This window comes from Paramisgurnus dabryanus, chromosome 5, assembly GCF_030506205.2.
Source record: "Paramisgurnus dabryanus chromosome 5, PD_genome_1.1, whole genome shotgun sequence".
Classification (NCBI taxonomy): domain Eukaryota; kingdom Metazoa; phylum Chordata; class Actinopteri; order Cypriniformes; family Cobitidae; genus Paramisgurnus; species Paramisgurnus dabryanus.
Window position 1 is genome coordinate 44896644 of NC_133341.1, and position 25385 is coordinate 44922028.

The 25385-nt window shown below is 35.7% G+C and overlaps 1 protein-coding gene across 4 annotated transcripts in view; it reads left to right on the forward strand.

Annotated features, from left to right (window-relative positions):
- Positions 1 to 11010: 11010 nt before the first annotated feature.
- kcnt1b (potassium sodium-activated channel subfamily T member 1b) overlaps positions 11011 to 25385 on the forward strand; it is a 129753-nt gene continuing 115378 nt past the window's right edge. For 2 of the 4 annotated variants that reach the window (XR_012336726.1, XM_065284340.1), the window contains exons 1-3: positions 11011 to 11476; positions 16522 to 16567; positions 17622 to 17789. Coding sequence is in view for 3 of the 4 variants with exons in the window: in XM_065284340.1 (XP_065140412.1) it covers positions 11446 to 11476; positions 16522 to 16567; positions 17622 to 17789 (245 nt within the window). In the remaining variant the exon portion in view is untranslated. The remainder of the gene's footprint in view (positions 11477 to 16521; positions 16568 to 17621; positions 17790 to 25385) is intronic. The other 2 variants (XM_065284334.2, XM_065284337.2) reach the window with 1 other exon arrangement.

A 25385-nucleotide genomic window follows, 5' to 3' on the forward strand; every position in this document is an offset into this window, starting at 1 on the left:
AAGTTTTAACCCAGCAGTGTGGTCCGGTATTTAACCATCATGGGTTAAAAATAACCAAGCCATTTTAGAGTGTATAGGGGCTGTTCCGGACATACAGTAGCCCATGTGTGTTCCCTGGGAACCGAACCCATGACTGCAATGCTCTACCAACAGACTCAGTTACTACTTTATTTCCTGGTTTTATAGCTGGTGGCTGGACCCAAACATCTCCATGTGCTGTGGAGCGATTTTTTCCTTTCTATAATGAATGGAGAGCAATGGCACTAATGCCCAAGCATCGTGGCGATGTAGCTGACTGCTTATTGGCTGGAATATTCTTCGCTATAGGTGGATGTGATGATGTAACCCGTGTAAGAGAGCAGTGTGGAAAAGTAAGAACTCATTTATTGACAAACTGTAATGTTATACACTACAAAAAATTATTTTCAAGAAAAATCTTTTTTAGTATTTTTGTCTTGTTTTCGGTAAAAATATCTAAAAATTCTTAAATTAAGATGCTTTTGCTTGATGAACAAAACGACCCAAGAAAATATGTATAGTTTTTAGACCAAAAATATCAAATCTAAGTGATTTTGTGCATAAAACAAGCAAATAAATCTGCCACATTTTTCTTGAATTTATTGATTTTTTTTGCTTACCCCATTGGCAGGTTTTTTCGCTTGTTTTATGCACAAAATCACTTAAATTTGATATTTTTGGTCAAAAACTAGACTTATTTTCCTGGGTCGTTTTGCTCATCAAAAAGCATCTTAATTTAAGAATTTTTAGATATTTTTACTGAAAACAAGACAAAAACACTAAGAATTTTTTTCTTGAAAATCATTTTTTGTAGTGTATATATAGCTCAATAGTAGAGCTCGTAATGCACTTTAACTTGCTTGGATAAAGTGTCTGCCAAATGCATGAATGTAAAAACATCCGCCATATGCATAATTATAATGTAAGTTTCAACTCTCATAAACTAAAGTTAACAACCCACTTATTTTGAATTAATGCACCTGTCCCTATAAACTTCTCATGCTGACCTTCAAAGCACAAAATAATCACATCTTTTGAAGAATAAATGAGGTCGCCACACTTTGAAACATAAATCAAGTACTAAGTGTCCTTACGTTATTTTAAAGGTGCCAAGATTGTGTTGGTTATTGGTGTAAAGGTGAAGTATTTTTACACTTTGATGTATGGTGGAGTCCAATTTTGGTTAACCTTAGCATTAATCTTATTACATTCTGCAGTGCAATTTAACTCAAATCATCCTGTGTGTTGTCAGCACTGCATAAACTACTATACTGTAATAACAGTGATAAATCTGAACCATTGTTCTTTATGGTATTACCTGATCAATGCTAAATATGCAAAAAGATTTTGTCAATTTTGTTGAGACTGTTGATTTGATGTCTTGAAATCTTACTGGTTACTTAAAAAAAATGTTTACCACCACTGAAAAAAACAATATACAACCCCCATGATGGGGTGAAAATGAAATGTGGAGTTTTTGTTAGCATTTCTCAGCCTGTAAAAACATTTGACTTGTCTTGCACTTCTGGGTGTATCAATTTTTAATGCTCTCTCAAATAAAAAACATACCTCCATCCTAAAACCACCCACTTCTGGCTAACAACAGCTAGTAGCAAATCATAGGTAATAGCTGTGGTATAAACTAAAGCCGATTCACTATTTAATAAATAAATAGAACTAAAATGATTTAAAGCTGCAATCTGTAACTTTTGCCTCTCTATCGCCATCTCTGTTTGAAAGATAAAATTGCAGCTTACTTAATGTATTATCTTTACGTTTGTTAAAAACAACTGACATTTCCTGCAAAATCATTATTATAACCTTACCGAATTTAATCGGCAAGATAGGGGTTTGGCTTTGAACAATGACTGATTATGTAACTGCTCAGTAACAATAAACACATCACCATTTTTTTAGTAAGTATATTTCTATTGACATGAAATTTCCACCAGATGTTGGTAATTGCATGCAATCCATAAATCAAACCATAGATCTCCATAAATAAAGTTATGTGTAATCATGTAAAATGCAAAAGACGAAGTGTTGGACTCCTGAAGAAAAGGAGGTGCAAAAAGGCATGGGAAGCCAAGACAGTCAGTAATAATAAAGCAATCCTGCCTCTTGTCAGTGCAAATAATACGAGCTGGTTCAGTCCCAACTGATGGCCTAAAATAGTGTCTCATTACCAAGGTGTCATGCAAGAAACATCTCATGATGGGTAAACCCTAACCCAAACACACAGCCAGGGAAACTCACAGAAAGAAAATAAAAAAGCTAAAGATCAGAGTTCTTAAAGGCCCAAGAAACCAGCAAGATTTGAAAAGTGTTTGGGTGAAAAAATGAAATGTTTAAAATCACACCTGAGCAATGCGTGTAAATAGTTTCTTCATACAAAAGGCGCCTCAAAGCTTTCATTACCAACAAAGGCGTTTGTACAAAGTATACATTTCAGTAATCATGTTAAGTACTTTTCTCATTTTACATTATTACACACAACTTAATTTATGGACATCTATGATTTGATTTCATTGAATGTGTGAATTGCATGCAGTTGTTATCAATAAATGAAGAGTTTGGTTCCAAAATGCAATAAATCCATTTTGACTAATTCGGGTAAAAACGTGTTTTCTATACCAAACAAAAGTGACAAGATGAAAACCACAATTTTCTGTTAAAAAACTTTCACATAGCATATTTAGGTTAAAATTAGTGATGCACCGATGTGTCGGCCGCCGATATTTATCGGCCGATTTTTGATGAATTTGAAACCATCGGCATATCGGCAAAAGCACGAGACAGGCCGATACCGATTGTTTATTAATTAACTGCATAAAGAAATCCATTTTATGTAAAAAAAAATGAGTTAATGTTGTTAATAAAATAAATGCTGAATAGCAAAAACCACCTTTTAAGGTTGTCATGCTGTCTTATTTTATTTGTTTTAGCTTAATTTGTGCCTCTCTTATTATGTTGGTCAGTTAAATGTTAATTAGATCCAATCCATGTTCAGTAAAAATAATTTGATGCAGAAATAAACTAGCTTACAGACCAGCTGTATAGGATTGTATACAAGTGTTTAATATCGGCATCGGTATCGGCCAGAAGTTGTCTGTTTAAATCGGTATCGGCCCAAAAAAATCCTATCGGTGCATCCCTAGTTAAAATAACATAAAAAATTCAAATCCATCATTTGATTTTCAAAGATTTATTATAAATATTTATTATTTTTTCTGCAAAATGCAATAAATCCATGACGAGTTTTTATTTCAAAATGCTATAAATCTATTGAATCAATATCTAAATGTGCATTTATCTTTGCCGTGTTATATTCATTTAGTTTTCTTGATAAAAACAACATTAATGGCATTGATCAAAACACTTACTTTGTCATATTAAGGACACTGGCATTGCTGCTGTCATCTTCGGGACGTCGTCGCTGAACTTTTTTGACAGCGATCAGCTGTAAATTTTTTGGTCCTGCTCGATTTTCGTTGCCTTTGAGTAAAATAATTAAAATTTTTTCATAAGATTACCTGGGGTCAATGTGTTAGCATGACAGAAGCTTGATGTTGTGGTGTGAGAACAAGCAACAGCGGGAATTTTTCCTTCGCCCATAAGTGCCTCTCATGTAAATTATTCGAATTTGGTCCTAAAGTTTCTTCCCCGCCAAAAAAAAAACACCACAGGTTTATCAATGCAATCAAAATTATTATTTTGTTTTAGTTTGTTTGTTGATCATGAAGTACAAAGTAGATGAGGAAAACTAGGATTCTGTGTGTATTCAAAGCGCCGCCATTAATGTTTACAATGCATGGAATGGTGCGCTGTGATTGGTTAAGAGGATTTATTTAATTCTGCAGAGAACGAGGACTGGCGCTTTTCACGGTTTGGAAAAAACGCGAGAAAAGATCACAGAATAACGCGGCTGATATCGCATTTTGCGTAAAATGAAAAATTTACTTTTTAATACTGACCAGATACCATACTGATTTTGGCGGTAACTAATTTTTTAAAATGCCGTTTATAGCGTTTTGCAACCAAAACCAAAAATTTCATTTCAGTAACATCTTTAGAAATATGTCAACTAAGAAAAATTGTGACATGTTTAATACTTATTTTACCCGCTGTCATGCACTTGTGTGCTTATATTATCCCAAAAGTTCACAAGGATTTGTAAATCCAAACAATTTACGATTTTAAATAATGGCTTGTCCCTTGTCATTGTTGCCTATTAATAACGTAATATCAGTGCTGTCCCGAGTTTCCGCTTGTAAATTCTATGTCTCTGGATGGTGAAAATGACATCTCCCATCGTTCCACTTTCCTTTATAGCATCATCAAACCATCAAACATGTTGTGATTTTAACCAAAAAGTTACAGATTGCAGCTTTGAATGAAAGATGCATATGCCACACCTAAACTTTAATAGGTTTTAATAGGATTAAAGGGATAGTTCGGCCAAAAATGATATTAAACCCATGATTTACTCACCCCCAAGATGTCCGAGTTGCATATGTCTCTCTTTTTTCAGACAAACACATTTTCGGATATTTTATAAATTGTTTTAGATCTTGCAGTTGATTAAATGTAATGTTACGGGGTCCACCCATAGTCCACGACCTTCAAGTCCAAAAAAGTGCGTCCATCCTTCACAAATTAAATCCAAACGGCTCCAGGATGATAAACAAAGGTCTACTGAGGGTAATCCGCGCGGTGTTGTTGTAGAAATATCCATATTTAAAACTTTATTAACGAAAATAAATACCTTCCGGTAGCGCCGCCATCTTAGTCGCGTCCGCATTCAGGATGAGAGCTTTACCCAGCCTACGGAGGCTACTCTGCTGCTGCTCTGTGCCCCCGCCCTCCGAATTTGTCATACGTCACTAAGAAAAGTGCGTACACTGCGCTAATACTCTCTCCTGAATACAGAGGAGTCTAAGATGGCGGCGCTACCGGAAGGTATTTATTTTCGTTAATAAAGTTTTAAATATGGATATTTCTACAACAACACCGCGCTGATTACCCTCAGAAGACCTTTGTTTATCATCCTGGAGCTGTTTGGATTTAATTTGTGAAGGATGGACGCACTTTTTTTGGACTTGAAGGTCGTGGACTATGGGTGATCCCCGTAACATTACATTTAATCATCTGAAAGATCTAAAACATTTTATAAAATATCCGAAAATGTGTTTGTCTGAAAAACGATGGACATATGCAACTCGGACAGCTTGGGTTTCATATTATTTTTGGCCGAACTATCCCTTTAATGTCAACACAAGAAAACCTCTGTGGATTTCAATGGGTCTTGAACTTCATTGGGTTATCAATGTGGTCGAAAGTGGAGCAGCTAAAAAGTTTTACACCTGTATTTAGCAGAGATGGGACCAAGTCACACATGTGCAAGTCTCAAGTAAGTCTCAAGTCTGAACCTTCAAGTCTCAAGTAAGCCCAAGTATTTTTTTTCTTAGTCAAGTCAAGTCAAGTCGAGTCACAGGCTATGTCAAGTCAAGTCCTGTAGTAGGTCAAGTCAAGTCCAAGTCAAGTCACCTTATTATTGTAATTTTACCTGCAGAATCTGATCTTAATAAAGATATATAAAATATAAAGACAAAAAAATACTCATGTTCAGTAAAATACATCATGGAATTAAACAAAATTGTAATCTCTTCCGTTTGCGTGCCTACATTTGAAATAACGAACTTGAGCGCGCAAAAGATGTGATATGTGAACCGGCCCTAACATTGAAGAATCCAGTAATTTTTCTCTGTGTGTGTTCAGGTGGCAAACTTAGACACAGTAGCCAAGTCTCGTACCGCTCAGATCAAGGGAAGTATTTTTAAAAAAATTAATCAAAATCATTTTGCCCACATTTGTCCCCAACACGGTATGATGAGGGTTAATGGCTACTTTAGCTATTATTACAGTAGCTAACTACCAACTAACCTTCAAATGATGGACGAAATTGGAGGTTGTCTTCTGGCTGTCCGTGATTTTAATGTTGCATGTCTTGCAACGCACTGTTCGTCTTTTGCCATCATGTTGAAGCTGAAAGCGATGACCCGCGCTACACCTCCGGCTGACATGTTGATATCTGTTCTAAGTGGGCGTGGTGTGCGTAAGGTACGAGAGGGCATGACGAATGATAGTGTCGTGATTCAGTCATGACAACGCCATTCTCAGCCTGCGCTCCAGCTGGGTCAACTTTATTTTTTAAAATAGTTGATATATTTTATATTCAAACTGAAAACATGATGTGATTAACACTCAAGTCATTCAAGTCATCGTGTCTCAAGTCAAGTCAAGTCCCGAGTCTTTAACTTCCAAGTCCGAGTCAAGTCTCAAGTATTTTATTTTTTGTCAAGTCAAGTCACAAGTCACAAAAATAGCGACTCGAGTCGACTCGAGTCCAAGTCACCAAGTCACAAGTCCCCATGTCTGGTATTTAGCATTGTCCACTTGTGATCCGTTCGACCAAAATGCATCTTAGTGGCAGGTGTAAACAAGGCCTTAGATGAGGAACTGTGACACCCTGAAATACAGAGATAGGTTTAGCAAACTGAGTGTTGACAACATGTCAATAAATCACACACATATTGTTAGAAAATTGCTTATCTTAAATGCACACATTCATTTGCACTTATATTCTAATAGCAAGCAAGCAAGCACATTAACATGCACAGTCAATAAATGGTTTTCCCACTGTGCATTTGGCTTAATGAGTAAGTGATCAGATTATCTGATAATGACATCCTGCACTGTTCTTGTATCAATATCATCTTCCTTTCAGTCTCATAGCACAGCAGCCTAAAGCACTAATAAAGCAGTTCTAACTTTATTGTAAAAATCATGATTGCAATAATGTAATTCAGCCTGCATTATTAAAGGGGACATATCATGACTTTTTCCATGTTTAAGTGCTATAATTGTGTCCCCAGTACTTCTATCAACCTAGAAAAAGTGAAAAAAGATCAACCCAGTAACTTAATTTTGGTAAACCATTCTCTGCAAGCATGTAAAAAAGTAAGTCATTGAAATTTGGCTTCCCTTATGATGTCAGAAGGGTACCACCCCTTAATCGGCACAATCCAACCACGGCACTGCCATTTAGTGTAGAGATCAGCTCATTTGCATTTAACAGAACACACGAAATGACACATTGTTGCTCACACCTACAAAGTGACAATTTTAACAGGCTATAATAAATTATCTATATGATTTTTCACATATGTACTTAAAAATGTCCCCTTTAATGATGCATTTTTATCTTATTTTATAGATTAAGCTAGAAGATTTTGTATTTAAATTTGTGCCCATTTAAGTGAGCACACGTCTTCTCGTTTTTCCTATTGTGATTTAATAATTCATGCATTAGAGGGTAAATAAACTGGTAGGCTACAGTATTTAACAGGTATGATCCAAATACAATCGTGTGGAGCAGTGGCCCTCGCAGTGCTGTGTGTGTTGTAGAGCTGATGGGCTCATGTATGCCCTGGGGGGATCGACGGAATGACCATGGAGAGGTAATACATACCCCCTTCAAGTACATGATCTGCTGTAAAACTATATAAGACATGTATAGCTTGAATGCACAGTAAGTTTCTATCAACCATCTGCAAAATGCATTAATGTAATCAGAATGATTACAAGTATGAAAAGTGTTGTCACGTTGCACTTGACATAATGTGTTGTTCAAGCTCTTCGGTTTGTTGTTGATCGTCGGGGTGACGTGAATTCCCTCTCGAAAGTTCACAGACACCTACACAAGAACTCAGACATGAACGCTGACCTGTAGCTAAAAAAAGATTTACTGAGAACCGGGACAAATATGAGTGAGTTACACAGAATTGTATGTCTATTTCTGTCTGTGAGATGTAAGGGTCAGGAGTGCTCCCACAACCTTTTATGGGATATTTAATTATGATGCGCATGGTAGCAATCGTGAAGTCCTTATTTCTCGTCATTCCCCAGGGAAGGGCATTTCACAAACCCAAGACGCTAACTTGCCGGTAACTTACCGAAGATTTAAATTTATGTTATTTACTGGCAATAGTTTGTTCAAATTTAAATACATTTTAAATATTAACAAGTCTTTATCTTCACAGAATAAAACTATACAATAACAGCCTCATGCAAAGCATTCTGGGAACCATAAATCATCATCAACCTTTTTCTGTTTTTTGCTTTAGATTTTGTTTCCCAGAATGTTTAGCTTGATGCTGTTTTTTTAGTTTTACTTTGTAAGGACAAAGATTTGTAAATGTTTAATGTTCATTTAACTTTGAACAAAATGTTGCCAGTAAAAACATAAATTTAAATCAACAGTAAGTTACCGGCAACCCAGCTGCGATTTCTACGGAAATTTTTTTTATAGTGTGTGGGAAAATGGTTTATGCACCAAGCACATGTCTAAAAGGGTTGTTCCTATTCTCGGAATGAGTAATGGGTGTTTTGGGCTTAACATGCAAAAAACCAATGAGAGTCTAATCTCTCATCCCCTTTAAAAGCCAGTTTGCGATTCCCTATTTAGATGGCGAGATTTGTAAACTAAAAAACTAAATGGAGGAAGAAGACCCCCAGTTTAAAATTGATGTTAAAAAAATTGTGTCATTTTTATTTATATTGAAATTGTTTTTGTTTTCTTTAAGTCATGGAAGTAAAATAGCAGGCTTGTAATTGCTGTAAATAGATAGCCTACATGATCAGTGTAATCTCAAAAATAATTTGTAAATATGCAAGAAAAGGTTTGTGCTCTAAAAATACTTTATTTTTAACAAACAGGAGATAAAGACATTACAAATGTGTGGAGAGCCGAAATTTTTAATAATAATCTTTTGCAATATAATTCCTGTATTTTTTATATTTACTAACGTTTGTGTGCTACTGCACATCTAGGTGTGTGATAAGCAAAAGCGCATTGTTGTCTCGTTTATAGGCACATATTACTAACGCACTCTTTAAATAACAAAAACAATATTGCGCCATTTAGTTGCCTCAAAAATAGCAAATAATCAACAATGTGCCTGAACCAGCCCAGTCACACGAAATTACGTACCTATAGTCACGTAATTTTTTTAAAATTCTTTTTCGTGATACTGTCACGAATTTCCGCGAATTTCTGTTTATGTGTCATTGTTAAGTATTGGTTACTCAACTGTTTTGTCCTAATTTATTATCATTTTCATGCGGTTTAGGGTTAGATTTACATAAAATGACATCCTTACCCAAACCCAACTCTAACCCTATAACGCCAGGCGACAATGGTTTAAAATTAAGAAAATATAAAAAAATCTGAAAAAATAGTATAAACCAATACTTAATGACATCCTCATGCAAACACCAAATCTAACCCTTAATTAAAGCGAAAATGGTTTGAAAATAGGAAAAAGCAGTTAAGTAACCAATACATGACAATGACACATAAACAGAAATTCATGATACGATCACGAAAAAACGCGAAAATTCGTGACGTTATCACGAAAAAGAATAAAAAAATTACGTGACTATACATAATTTTGTAAGACCCATTGGCGCAAAATTGGGGGAAAATGCATTTGCTATTTAAACAACGTGGCGCTAAATGTGAAAATGATAATTGCACCGAGTTAAAACTAGCAAAAGACATTTGTGTCGCGGATTGCGCTGCATTGTATGTTCATTGGATGTTCATACAATTGTAGGAAGATTCAGCATACAGGATGTGAGGTTGCCTTGTTTAAAGCACAAAATAAGGATTTACCCCAAATAAGTACTTTATTTGTTAAAATCTTGGTTTGTTTGGTGATGGGCAGTGATTGGTGGAGCTAATATACATACATTTGATGCCTTCCTATGGGAAAGATACCGGTAGTTTTGTTTGCAAACATGTAAATGGATGAAGACTCATTCAGATAGACTTGCAATGGACACTTACTAATGCATAGTCCCTCTGGAGCGATCTCGGGATAGATGCATTGTTTAATGGCATGGTAGTGAACTATTACCTCACCAACATAATATTCTGAGTTCAATACAAGCTGAACTTAATCATCACCATATAGATATAGTGATTTACTGGCAATTTTACCCACTATTGGACATCAGCCGATTGTTTAAAAACAAACGATAATCGAGTCAACAATAGAGTCAAAGTTTTTTTATAAATTAATGTAACAGTCTTTAAATAGGAAAAACATGGAAGTGTTTGGTGGCTTCTAAATACTGTACATCCCTGTTTGGATCCTAAGGAATGAATGGGGTTAGGCTATATGCTAACACATTCACGACGCGCTGTACAAAGATTAAGTGCATGCATTGAAAAAAGATGGGTATGTATTAATTCGTCAAATTTGATGTAAGAACAAAGTAAATTTTTGAGAAACGGTGGTGTTTTCCTTTAAACGAATACATAAAAAGAAAAAAATTTTAGGTGTTACCAATCGAAGTAATGTTTTAAGTTGATTTAACTATTCACTTTTTACAGTGAATATTGTAATCTCAGTTGCGTGGATGTAGAAATTTACTGGGTGCGATTATTTTTCAAAATATATATATATATATATATATATATATATATATATATATATATATATATATATATATATATATATATATATATATATATATATATAATTTATTTATTCTGCATATTATTATTCTTTTTTTTGTACGAATCTCTTATTAATTTAAGGACCCCATGTGGTAAATATGATGTATAGTTCTGCTTGAATAGTTTCATAAATAATAAAACGCATTGTATGCTATCTTTTTCCATTTAATTCACCTATATTTCTAATAATTTAATCTATGACCCACGGAAGAGCTGATTGGTTGGCAACGTATTATGGATGCAAACAGCATTTAATGATTGTGATTTTTCTATATATTTTATTACGCGTTACAACCCTGTTACATGCGCATCATGTGTATGTTGGCCATTTCTGCTGTTCCAGGAGATGGCGGTGTAAGCTTTGAGAGAGAAAGCAGCTGTAGTGGCTTTACCTAACAGATGCAGAGGTGACAGCGTCTTTCATATTCACCATCAGCGTATACAGCTGCGCGTCTCCATTTCATCTGGAGCGCAGTAGTGGCGTCCGTCATGGTAGCGTGCCGAGGCTGTGAGGTCATTGGATGCTGAGAGATTGTGAACTTCTGGATGGTCGTATGATTAAGACAACATATGATCGCGCTTACATCAATACAATCTCGTGGATGCAAAGTTGAATGACAAGCGACATAAGAAACATAGATGTAGATGGCATTGCGCTCACTGGTGGGCTTCTCTAAGAGGAGGGTTTGGTCAGGGTCGTTATCCTCCCCTTTAATGCAAGTATCCATGAAGCAGGGAGACATCAGGAGGACATTAGCATCGGGAGTCCCTCGCGGACACTTCTTAGAGGTTTTGCGTAAAGATGCGCGGCGCTCGGCTCGCCAGCAACACCGTTATTTACAATGATGGGACCGCGCACCCGATCTCCAGCAGGTAACATCATGTTTGTATTTCTACTTTTTCTGTTTGTAATATTTGATGACTTCGCTTATTCTAGAATTGGTAGTGAAATGATGTCATGCATTTCATTTTGTAAGGAAAATAGGCTGGAAGCACCTTAACTAGATTAGTTGTTACAGTTACCTAACCCTTAAAATTAGCCTTCTTTCGTTGGTGTAACTCTTATGATGTCAGGTGCATTCTTATAATACTTTATATACATTAGTGCTCCTGTAGCTTAATTTGGAGTATTGCGTTAGCAGGGCAAAGGTTGTGGGTTTGCATAGAGAGAACACAAACAGATGTACAGTAGTGGCCAAAAGTGATTTAAGTTTGCATTACATTTTATTTACCTTACACTTTTGATTAAACCATCCAAATATGAGATGGTCATATTAAATAGAGTAAAAAAAACTTGCTTTATGTGTTTAATTGGCAAAATTATATTATATATTATGGGATACAAGATACAAAACATGCATAGAAAAACAAGGCATTGGGGACATAAAGCATATGCTGAATGCAATTTTATCAGTGGTCAATATTTTCTCCTCCCGTGTTTTCAGACATTCTTCTGTTTCTTGTCGCAGTAAGCTTTCCACATGTTTTATTTTTTGTCTCTTTAAAATCTGTGGTTCTCAAACTTTAGGCATGCGACACCCCTCTTGTGTAGAATGCACCCAACCCCCCCCCCCCCTTATAAAATTCATGACATATCTAAAACATAAAATTTGAATTAAACAAAACATATCAAATGATAAAATCTAGGGCTTTTGGTTAATAGCCTTAATTTTCTTGATTTGATTACAGAGAATTTATGTTAAATTAATGTTTTTTAAAATGCCATAAAACAGGGCCCCCTGGCACCCCCAGTTTGAAAACCACTGCCATAGAAAAAATCTTTAAAGAACTGAGTGCACATCACACATAATTTTTTTTATAAATCTTAAATATGTTTGAATAAAGAGCAAAAAAGTCAAGTTTTTCCCTGTAGGTCACTTATGCACCTTGAATGCACTCCAAGCGGCTTTAGATAAAAGCATGAATGTAATCAAATATCAGATATTACATGAGCTGTTGTTAAAATAAACATTAGTTTGTCCGATCAAACAGTTTTACAGTGCAAAGGCAGATTCTAGTTAAAAGTGATTTTCTTGTGTCTTTTGTGTTATTCTCTTTAGTGCTCGTCTTTTTTGTCAACAGATTGTTCATGTCTGAGTGCTGTGTAACCCTTGAGAAAAGGCTCATTTAAGTCTGAGCTTTGTGCATTGTGCTTGATTTTACCCTCTGGCCGTCAAAATCACCGCACACCCACTCGTCACTGATTTGCACACTAATGCAGTCCCTCACTACTGTCATTACACACGCATGTACTTCAGAGAACACAAACAGAAGCAATGCACAGAAGATTCTAGATTATGAGAATATTTGTCACATACAGAATGTGGCATTGATGTCATCTGTGTGTTTGTGACAGATGTTGTTTGACTGAATGCAATGTTATTCATAAGTACACCCTTAAAAATAAAGGTACTTAAAAGGTCCTTCACAGCAGAAGAACCATTTTTGGGTCCTCAAACCGTTTAGTCAAATGATCTTACAGGAACTATTTTTTTCTGACCTTTTTATAATCTAAAGTATACAGTATTTTTCACTACAAAGAACCTTTTGTGAAACAGAAAGGTTATTTAGATGTTAAGGGTTCATTATGAAAACAAAACAGCCATGGCGCTGTGAAGCACCTTAATTATTAAAGGGGACATATCATGAAAACCTGACTTTTTGGGCTCTATCATACACCCGACGCAATGCGCGGCGCAAGTGTCTTTTGCTAGTTTCAACCCAAAGCAATGATCATTTTCACGTTTAGCACCACGTTGTTTAAATAGCAAATGCATTTGCGTCCAATTTTGCGCCCTTGGGCGTTCGAGTCTGAAAACGAGGTGTGTTCAGGCACATTGTTGGCGTGTTGCTATTTTGAGGCAACTAAAATAGACTACGCTATTGACCAACTAAAACCTGGTCCTAAGTCTTAAAGGAATATTCAATTTTCTTAAAAGAAAAATCTAGATAATTTACTCACCACCATGTCATCCAAAATGTTGATGTCTTTCTTTGTTCAGTCTAGAAGAATTTATGATTTTTGAGGAAAACATTGCCGGATTTTTCTCATTTTAATGGACTTTAATAGACACCAACAATTAACACTTAAATCAACACGTAACAGTTTTTTTCAACGGAGTTTCAAAGGACTATAAACGATCCCAAACGAGGCATAAGGGTCTTATCTAGCAAAACGATTGTCATTTTTGACAATAAAAATAACAAATATACACTTTTAAACCACAACTTCTCGTCATGTAAATCCGGTCGTGATGCTCCAGCTGACCCCACGCAATACGTCATGACGTCAAGAGGTCACAGAGGACGAACGCGAAACTCCGCCCCAGTGTTTACAAGTGTGTTGAAAGAGGACCGTTCCTACGTTGTTGTATGTCAACTGATACTAATTAATGTCTTTGTGTCAGTTTATTGTTTACAATGGTCCGCAAATGTGCGTTTTATATATGTAACATGTGACCTCCCTACGTCACTACGCATTTACGTTAGGTCGCACTGTACCGGATTTAGACGAGAAGTTGTGCTTTAAAAGTGTATATTTGTTATTTTTATTGTCAAAAATGACAATCGTTTTGCTAGATAAGACCCTTATGCCTCGTTTGGGATCGTTTAGAGTCCTTTGAAACTCCGTTGAAAAAAACTGTTAAGTGTTGAGTTAAGTATTAATTGTTGGTGTCTATTAAAGTCCATTAAAATGAGAAAAATCCTGCAATGTTTTCCTCAAAAAACATAATTTTTTCTCGACTGAACAAAGAAAGACATCAACATTTTGGATGACATGGTGGTGAGTAAATTATCTGGATTTTTCTTTTAAGAAAATGGAATATTCCTTTAAGTCAATGGCACAATATTGTTTTTGTTATTTAAAGAGCACATTAGTAATTATCGCCTACAGTATAAACGGGACGACAACTCGGGTTTTCTTATCACATACATGGATGCGCAGCAGCAAAAAAACGCTTTTACATATAAAAAATTGAAGGATTAAAATGTAAAAGATTATTATTGAGTCTCTTGGACATAAATAAGGACCTATTATAAGACGTTAGAAGGCGTAAAGAGCTGCTTCACCTGAAGCCTGATAAGTAAATAAATGCTTTGCTTTAAACAAATGCATCTATTTTTAAATGCTACCCCACGGATTTCTTGTATTTGATGAGACTGTACCTGTGGATATGGTGAGATGAGAAACATTTTTAAGTAATGCTTTAAAAAAAAAAAAAAACATGGCCCTGTCCGAGTGCTGAAACAGCTGTCCGCACGTTTGTAAATTCTTTATCTCTTGTTTGTTACAAATAACGTATTTTTTCGAGTACAATCCTTTTCTTGCATATTTATAAATTATTTTATGAGATTACAATGATTATGTAGGATATCAATACATAATTAACTCTTTCACCGCCAGCGTTTTTAAAAAAAGTTGACAGCCAGCGCCAGAGTTTTTCATGATTTTCGCCAAAGTTTAATGCCTTCCAGAAAATGTTCTTCTTTAAATATATAAACATACAATATACCAAATGAAAGAACAGACCATTTGCTTTCAAACAAAAAAAAAACGTTTCATCCTACCTTCAGTGGTTCTTTTGTAATCAGCTTTTGGATATGGGTAGGTTTCTGCAAAAACACCACATTTTGAGCAAAAAGCAGAGATAATTCCATTTTTGTGACGGACTTTTCATAGAGATCCTATTCAGAGCGATCTTTGAAACAGGCACGGACATGCAGCCGCTTGCCATAGGGCAATACTTCTGGGTTTAAAAAGTTGGTGGATAATAGCGGCATTGCGGAAAGACGGAAAATCTCATCATTGGCAGGGAAGCGCTTTCTCTTGATTGACGAGATATCTCGTCAATGGCGGCGAAAGAGTTAAAAGCCAGCTATTTTTACTTTTATGAGTAAAAAACAACTTTTAAAGGTTTTAATCCAAAAATAGCAATTTCAATAAAAATTAAAACAACACATTTTTTTTTTACATTATTCTTAAACTGGTGGTCTTCTTCCTCCACTTAGTTTTTCAGTTTACAAATTCCGCTTTCTAAATAGGGACTAGGCATGGCGCCAGGCGCAACTGGCTTTTAAAGGGAATGAGAGCTGAGACTCTCATTAGTTTATTGCACGTTACGCCCAAAACCCACCTATTACTCATTACGAGAATAGAAACAACCCTTTTTAGCCATGCGCTTGGCGCATAACCATTTTTCCCGTCATTAAATTAGCAAAAATGGAAACGGGTGCGCCGTGCGTTTTAGATAATGCGCTTAAATCGTTAAAATAGGGCCCTTTATGTTTAAGTGCTATAATTGGGTCCCCCGTGCTTCTTTCAACCTAGGAAATGTTACAAAGAACAACCCAGCAACTTAGTTTTGGTAAACACATCCATTGCAACTATGTGAAAAAATAGGTCATTGAAATCTGGCTCCCCTTGCGATGTGAAAAGGGGTTCTTATCAAAATAATACCACCCCTTTATCTGCACTATCCAACAACTGTACTGCCATTTAGTGCAGAGGGAGAGAGAAAAAATTATTGACAGCACAATTGAGTTTCAATTTCAACAAACCACAGATCAGTGTTTCCATTTCATCAGCTCATTTGCATTTAAAAGGACACACCCCAAAATGGCATATTTTTTCTTACCCCTACAAAGTGGCAATTTTAATTCGTTATAATAAATTATCTATATGGTATTTTGAGCTAAAACTTCACCTACGTACTCTGGGGACACCAAAGATCTTTAAAAAGTCTTGTAAAATGTCCCCTTTAAGAGTGTATGATATTTGTTAGACATTTATGAATTCACGATTCGTAATTTTTTTTTGCTTTGACCCTGAATTGCAAGCTTACCGTGTTTTTATGCATGTGACTACTGTAGCACTATTTAGACTTACAGGTTCTCTTTATTTCTCTTTAAATTGTCAGAGCCAAGCATGACTCCACCACGACGCCCATCCACCACTCCTGACAGGTAAGCCATAATAAGACTATAGGTCTTGAGCAATAAATTCTGAGAAATGAAATTTTGTTTTGATTTATTTGTACTGTAAATAAGATCCTTGCATTTGTACAGTACATTCGTACGGCATTGAGACTGAATTATTCTAATGATGCTGTTAAATTACTAAAATCCATTAAACTAACATCACATTTGTCCAATTTTGTGAATTCTTGACTTTTTTCCAACTTCCCTTTTTGAATATATTATATATTTCATACATCAGAAGCATATGTACAATAAGTATGGTGTCCTTGGGCTGGTACCGTTTCTGTACATACAGAAAAGGGTGCACATTAGTACCTCAAAGTTAGATATCAGGACCTTTTTATTAAGGGGTACCATCCCAGTATCAGCTTTTCTAAGAGTGCTAAATATGAAAATAATGTACTAATTTTCTCATCCTCATATTGTTTATAAGCTGTATGAGTTTCTTTATTCTGCTGAACACAAATGAAGATATTTTGAGCAATGTTGGTAACCAGTATTTTTCTTTCCTACTATGGAAGTCAATAGTGCTACTGTTTTCTACTTGATTACTAATGCCTTTCTTTGTGTTCAGTAAAACCATGACATTTTTGGGTGAACTGTCCCTTTAAATGCATATCAGGTTAAGAATGTATGTTTACAGAAGACAGACAATTTTCAACCTCCTCACGTCTTTACTTTTATTAAATATTATGGCTTTAATATTATAACCGGTTTACAGTTATTGGTAAACACTGTCAGCAACCAAATAAGAGTTTAATACTCAGATCTCTTAAAACATTAAACCTACCATATCTCCCTAGAAATCAGAGAAGAAAATGCAATAAAAGCCTATTTGGATCCATTTGAGTCTGGTCATCAGCTGTCTTTGTTAGACTTGACGACACTTTTAATTACACCAAACATTTCAATCATATTCTGCTCAGCACTCCTACAAGTGTGAGGACCATTAATGAATTATGCATAGCGTTTAATATGCATAATGCATGATTGTACTGTACTGTAGGTCCTCCAACAATATGTACCTCTATTTCTTCAGGTTGCCCACAGAGACCGTCCAAAAGAATAACAGCAGTAATACTGGCGTTATTCTTGACATTTCCACCCTGAAAATGGCCGATGTGGATTCTGAGGTCCCTCCTCTACCTCCACGATATCGCTTTAGAGATCTGCTGCTCGGGGATCAGTCGTTTCAGAATGATGACAGGTAATGGTGTACTGTATGTCTTACTTGGCGAGATCATCTGATGATGCGGGATATTCCAGCTACATATCAAATTTTACCACATGATGTACTCACCCTAAAGCAATCTGAGATGCATATGTCCATCATCTTTCAGAGGAACACATTTGAAGTTATTATGGTAAATGTCCTTGCTTTTCCAAGCTTTAAAATGGTAGAAAACTGAGATCAGGTAACAACTTTTGACTTTAAAGGACAAGTTCGGTGTTTTACACTTAAAGCCCTGTTTTCAGATTGTTTATGATGAAATCGAACGGTTTTGACTGAAATTTGGACGGCTGCCCCGTGAATTTTGGGGTTTTTGTGTTTCACCTCCCACCTTTCCCACATGGAAAAAACATATATAAACATATATGTTTCAATATAGGTTTTGATATAAGTTTTACATATATGTGACATATATAAAATTGGCCGTTTTCCTATATTATATGTACATATATGTACATATATGCACATATATGTTAACCTATATATTGGTAAAATTATTAAAATCTGTAGCTGCTAATAAATTAAATATAAATAAAGGTCCAACCAATAACAGTCTGCACCTGCAGGAGCCAGGATTCAAACCTCCAACCTTCCGATCACAAAAAAAATGCAATCCCACATGCTGCTGCTGGGATTCGAACACCCAACCTTCCGATCATTAGACAACTGACACTGATAATAACACTAAACAGTAGCTGTTAAATTAAACCATTTTGTTATACATGTCCTAGACAGATCTTGTAAATGTTTTAAATGTGCAGACATCATAACTTTATTTAATAATTCACATAATTTATGGCCTGTATATGCACATATATGCACCTCAATTTTGCATATATGCAGCATATATATTATCATATATGGGCATATATGCTGTATATGTGCAGCATATATGTGCATAGTAGCTGCAAAAGGTTTCATATATGTTCATATATATTATTATATATGTGCATATATGCTGTATATGTGCTGCATATATGTGCATATTAGCTGCATATATGTTTCATATATGCGCATATATGCTGTATATATGCAGCATATATGTGCATATAAGCTGCATATAGGTTTCATATATGCACATATACTGTATCCACATATAGGTTCTTTCCATGTGGGTTACAATGGGTTTATAGGTGCACTGGAACAATCCTTTCTAAAATGCATTAAACTTTCAAAAGACGTGAAACTCACCGAGTGGTCAGGGGTGTTCACTGATATGCTCACACAAAAATCACTGCAAAAGATGCTTTCCAACAGCTGTTTTAGCATTCGTTGTTAACAGAGGTGTAAAGTACTTGAGTAATTTTACTTGATTACTGTACTTAAGTATTATTTTTGGGGATTTTTACTTTACTTGAGTACAATTAAAAATCAGTACTTTTACTTTTACTTAATTACATTTTTTAAAGAAAAAAAGTACTTTTTACTCCTTACAATTTTATTTACAGTCAAAGAGTACTTCTATTTTAGAGATCTATTTTTGCTTGCTCTGTCAAACCAAATGAATTGCGCTGATGGTCAGTTTAATTGAAATTATTCTGGAGCCTTTGGACCACACTAAGGAACTGGCCAACAGTTCATCTAATGATGAAGATTTTTTGCTTCTTTGAAATCGACAACACATGAAGTGTGACACGTTTCCTGCTGTTTGCTGCCTCTCTATCAAGACTAATACCTTGTTCACACTGTCAGTCCAAATTTTGGTGCATATCTAATTTGACAGACTCACTGTCTACATTGTGTTTCACAACTGTTCAGATCCGATCTGTTCATCCTGTAGCCGTTTTCCGGATTATCTGCACTGTTTCTATGGCAATGACGTCGCACTGGCATGACAATCTGCCTCGACGTCTGACGTGTTTTATGTGACGTGACAGCATGACGTAACCGAAAAGCTACACAAATGCGATCAGGACGGTAAGACTGAAATGGATTTCAAACCACCTCTGGATGTAGCCTGAAACGGATTAGAAAAACAGATTTCATGTGGTTTTTAGCCGTTCACCGTTCTAAATGTGATTGGATTCCTATTGGATATGCACCAAAATGGGATTTGGACTTACAGTGTGAAAAAGGTCTAATACACCTTATCCTGCATCGGCTGGATAGAGCTTGAAATTTAAGTTAAGTTCGAGGTTTTACAATTTTGAGTAGCATGTTGCATACTAAAATTCATTGTCACGGATCTCTGCATTTTTCTGTGTCTGTACCACAGACTTTCTTTTCCGTGTCAGTTTCACGTATTGGTTACTCAATTGTTTTTCCTATTTTCTTACCATTTTCCCGTGGGTTTGGGTTTAGAACGACTTTCTGTAACATAAAATGACATCCAAAACCAACTCCTAACCCTAACGTCAGGCGACAATTGTTTAAAAGTATGGAAAAAATAGTATAAACCAATAGTTAAAGTGACATCCTAACCCAAACCCCAAATCTAACCCCAAATCTAACCCCAAACCCACGTGAAAATGGTTTAAAAATAGGAAAAACAATTGAGTAATCAATACGTGAAACTGACACGTAAAAGAAAGTCCATGGGACAGACAGGGAAAAATGCGGAGATCCGTGACAATGACACGGATAAATGAGCAAAAAATTCTGTGACTATACCACTGAACTTTGTGAGATCATGTTGGAAATTATGTAGTAGTCTTATAGTTTGATAATGAAATACAATTAAATACAAACAGTTGTAAAGGATAAAACCTTTTATGTGGTTCATTCATTTCATGTTTTTAGAGAAAGCTTAAACATGAATCTCTCGTTTTCCTTTTTCCGGTTACTTTTACTTTTTTAATACTCAAGTACAATTTTAATGTGGTACTTTTTACTTTTACTCAAGTATAATTCTGGCCAGATACTTTTACTTTTAATTGAGTAAAATTTACACTCAGTACTTGTACTTTCACTTGAGTAAAATTTTTGAGTACTTTTTACACCTCTGGTTGTTAACTTGTGGACCTTTTTTCCAAACGCCTCACACCCGTATATTCTTCCGGTGAGAGCTTGAATAATAGACACTCCAGCCCAGGTGGTGGCGCTAATCCGCCATTAGTAATACCGGAGTAATACCGTAGCTCACAGCACATCTAATACATGTCAATGGAGTTGGCAAAAACTACGATAAAACCTGTTGGAATGCATTTTAGGAAGGATTGTTCCAGTGCACCTATAAACCCATTGTAAAGGTGGGAGGTGAAAGACAAAACACCCCAAAATTCTCGGGGCAGCCGCATATGTCCAAATTTCAGTCAAAACCGTTCTATTTCATCATAAACAATCTGAAAACAGGGCTTTAAGTGTAAAATACCGAACTTGTCCTTTAAACCCCAAAAAGTGCATTCATTCTTCACGTAGGTAATCCACAAGGCTCCAACAGATAATCTATGCATTTTTGTAAGAAAAATATTCATATTTTAAACTTTATAAACTGTAATATTAACTGACTACTGGTAACGACGCCATTTTGGACTCACGCGATTCCCAGGGAGTTTTTGCATAGGGAGCGTTCGTTGTCATGGGTACATGACGCAGTGATTCTCGTGAATTGCGTAAGTCCAAGATGGTCTCCTTGATAGACTTTTATTTTCTACAGCATGTGTGTTGAATAAAGGCATTGTGTTTGTGGTTGAATAACTTTAGGTTTGTGTTATGGAAGCTGTTCTGCGCAGTTATGCTGTAAAGCATTTAAATGTGTTTTCCGCCTCTCGCTCAATGCCTCAATCGCTTGTGTGGAGGCTGTGGTGTACAGTCAAGAATGCCTGAATATTACAAGGCCATTTTAACTTACAGTATGTTAATAGCTGTGGGCTGTTGTTGAAGATCATGTACGCGGGAATTCTGGTGGACTTAATGAGTTTGGAGAAATGTTACACTTTATTAACTTTTGGGTGTGAGTGGGATTTCAATGGTTGCCTAAAAGACTTTAGGATACACTATTGATGCATGGTGAACATTTAATTAACGTTTCCATAGATATCACTACTGCTCTCAGTCTTAAGAGTGTATTTCTTGTGGTCGCTGTATCAGTTTTCCATCTAGTACAGTAATACTCCAGCAGTGGTTTCAAAGCCACAGTCTATTGATCTGTTTGTTTTTGAAATGTTGCAGTGCTCACTCCTTCTGTTTCATCTTTTGGTTTGGCGAAGCAGGTAAAATATCTTCATATGATTAACTATAGGCACTTAATTAATTTTTCCATCCATGCTTATGCAAACACTCTGTTATATGGGCCGTAGGACTTAAAGGTGCCATAGGATGACAAACTGTATTTAGCTAGGCATAGATGAATAATAAGTGTTCTGTACATGCATGGAAAATGGTGAGTGTTTCTTCTTTCTTATGTAAACCTCATGCAAAAGACTGCTGGAAAACCGGCCAATCTCAACATAACACCCACTGTGATGCGACACATCAAATTAAGTACAATATTGTTACAAGTTGTGACTGTTGAGTTAGCGCTATATGCTAGTTAATGCTATTTGCTAGCGTTTAGGCTGAAGTTCTACTATTGACATCACAGTTATATTTTTCAGGTCAATACTAAAATAAACACAAACTTAGAATACTTGACTATTTCTCAAAATCTGTATCGTTGTATGATACAGGCTCAAATTTAAGATCTGTTTGCACACACAGGCACTCTGAGAAACTAACCCTAACCCTATTATTTATGACCCTTTCAAATAAGGTAATAATAGATCATTTCACTCTGGGGACAAATCCTAGGGTTGTAAATGGACATGTACAACTGTCTCTGGATAATTTTTGCACTTAATTAAAGGCGCTCTAAGCGAATTGACGCGTTTTAGACCATAAACATTTTTGTTACATACCGGAAACATCTCCTCACTATCTGCTTGCTGCCTGTCCCCTGATCAAACTGTAAAAAAATGCGATCTCTGTAGACAGCCCAGGCTTCACAAACGGCAATATCAACATAGTGGCCAAACCTAGCACCACAAAACAAAACAAAGTATTCCAGCCAATAAACGACAAAAAGGATTTGGGGGTGGGGGTTGGGCGCATTCATGAAAGCACGGAAGGGAGGGGGAGGAGTTAGCTACGCTCTGTCTGTTTGAAAACAGTTCAAACGTCAACAAAAACTAACGTCTCGCAGATTCGCTTAGAGAGCCTTTAAGTCGCAAACCTTCTATATAGATATCAGAGGCCAATGAAACATATTGTATCAATGCATTCCTTTGCATCTTTAATAGGATAGTTCAGCCAAAAATGAAAATTCCATAATCATTTACTCACCTTTGTGTTGTTTCAAATCTGTATTGATTTCTTTTTCTGCTAAACACAAAGGCATATATTTTGAGCAATGTTTGTATTCAAACCGTTTTTGAGCGCCATTGACTTCCATAGTATTATTTGAAGAGTTTGGTTCCAAAACGCAATAAATGCATTTTGACAAATTTTGGTAAAAACGTGTTTTCTATACCAAGTAAGTGTCAAGATGAAAACCACTATTTTCTGTTTCAAACTTTCACATAGCATCTTTAGGTTATAAAAACATAAACAATTCAAATCCATAACTTGATTTTAAAAGATTTATTATAAAAACGGATTATTTTTTTCCACAAAATGCAATACTGTAAATCCGTGATAAGTTTTTATTCAAAATGCTATAAATCTATTGAATCAATAGCCTATATAAATGTGCATTCATCTTTGACATGTTATATTCACTAGTTGTACACACTAATAAAAAATATAAACATTAATGGCATTAATCAAAACACTTACTTTGTGATATTAAGAACACTGTCATTGCCGCGGATATACTTGACGTCATCGCTTAACGTTTTTCACAGCGATCAGATGTAAAATGTTTTGGTCCTGCTCGATTTTCGTTGACTTTGAGTAAAATTATGGAAAGTTTTTCATAAGATCCCCTGGGGTCAATGTGTTATCATGACAGAAACTTGATGCTGTCGGCCGGGCAAACAAGCACCCGTCTCCCGAGTGCCTCTTGTGTAAATTATTAGATGTTGATGGCTTACGTTTCTTTCCCGTCACAGAAAGCCATCACAGGTTTATCAATGCTATTAAAGTATTATTTTGTTTTTGTTTGTTTGTTGATCACAAAGTACAAAGTAGATGAGGAAAACTAGGACTCCGTGTACTCAGCGCACTGCCATTGTTTGTTTACATTGCGTGGGATGGTGCACTGTAATTTTTGGAACGGGTTTATTGCATTCTGTAAAAAAGGAGGAGTGGCGTTTATTGCGTTTTGGGAAAAAAGGGAGAAAAGTTGACAGAATAACACGGAGGATATTGGATTTTGCGTAAAATTAAGAATTTACTTTTTAATACTGACCTGATATAATACTGATTCTGGCAGTAACTCATTTTTTTCAAAAATGGCGTTTATTGCGTTTTGGAACCAAACTCTTCATTTTTTCCTACTATTGAAGTCAGTGGCACTTCTGTTTTCGGCTTGATCTTCCTTTTTGTTCAGCAGGACAATGAAATCTATTCAGGTTTGTAACGGTGTTATTTTTGGAAGCCCTTTGAGTTTTAGTCTTAGTCTTTTGAAAGAAAATACTTTTTAGTTTTAGTCACTTACAAACTTGATAGTTTTAGTCAAGTTTATTCGATGAAAACGCAAAAAGGTTTTAGTCAAGTTTAAGTCTTTAACAAATTAATTTAGGTTAAAAAGTGTGGTGTATTTAATGCTCGCCACAGCCGCAGGTCATACAGGTGTGTTGTTGTTGTGTGAATTCTGGTGCGCGTGAACAGCAGCCGGGGGTTAGGCGTACCCAAAACAAGGATAGGAAGCGGCAGCATTGCGGATACTTTTTAGCTAAAAACAGACAGATTTCACGCAAAATAGGCAGAAATGATATGCATTGTGAAAGTCATTTTCATTCCGTCTCGTCTCGTCAACGAAAACTCAAAAACGTCTTGTCATGTTTTCGTCACCTTAGAGCCATTTTTAGCTAGTCATCGTCGCGTAAAAAATGTGATTTTTTCTTTCAGTTGAGTCCAGGTCATTTTAATGAGGACACTCCATTATTTATACTCAATAAATGACAGCTTTGACTGGAGATCTCTTTTAAAATGAAAGCACTCTGTGTCAACTTATATTTGTCTGGCAAGGATATACCATTAATTATGTTTCAGCGTGTCTGTTGTCAGTTAAAATTAAAGTGTCTGTAACACAGCACCGTATACACCAAAAATGAAGGTGCTAAAAATAACAATTTTTGGTTCACAAAAGGACGATATCTTTTATAGTCTGTAGAGAATTTATGGCACTTTTATGCAACAGAAATATTCTGTGGATATTAAAGATTCTTTATGGAACCATGAAGCCAACAAACTAAATTTTAGGAACCTTAATTTTTAAGAATGTAAGGTTCTATGACTCTTGTGTGTTTGGTCATATGAAGACTAGTCGCGAAACTTGCGGACCACCGTGGAGCCGGCTTGCCATCATTTTAGTCTAGATGTATTTACTTGTGTTAACGTGACATATTGATTGCTAAACACACTTGAATAAATACGAATTGTTTTCTCTTACAAATGTAAGGTTTCATTACCGGAGACAAATACTAACCCACT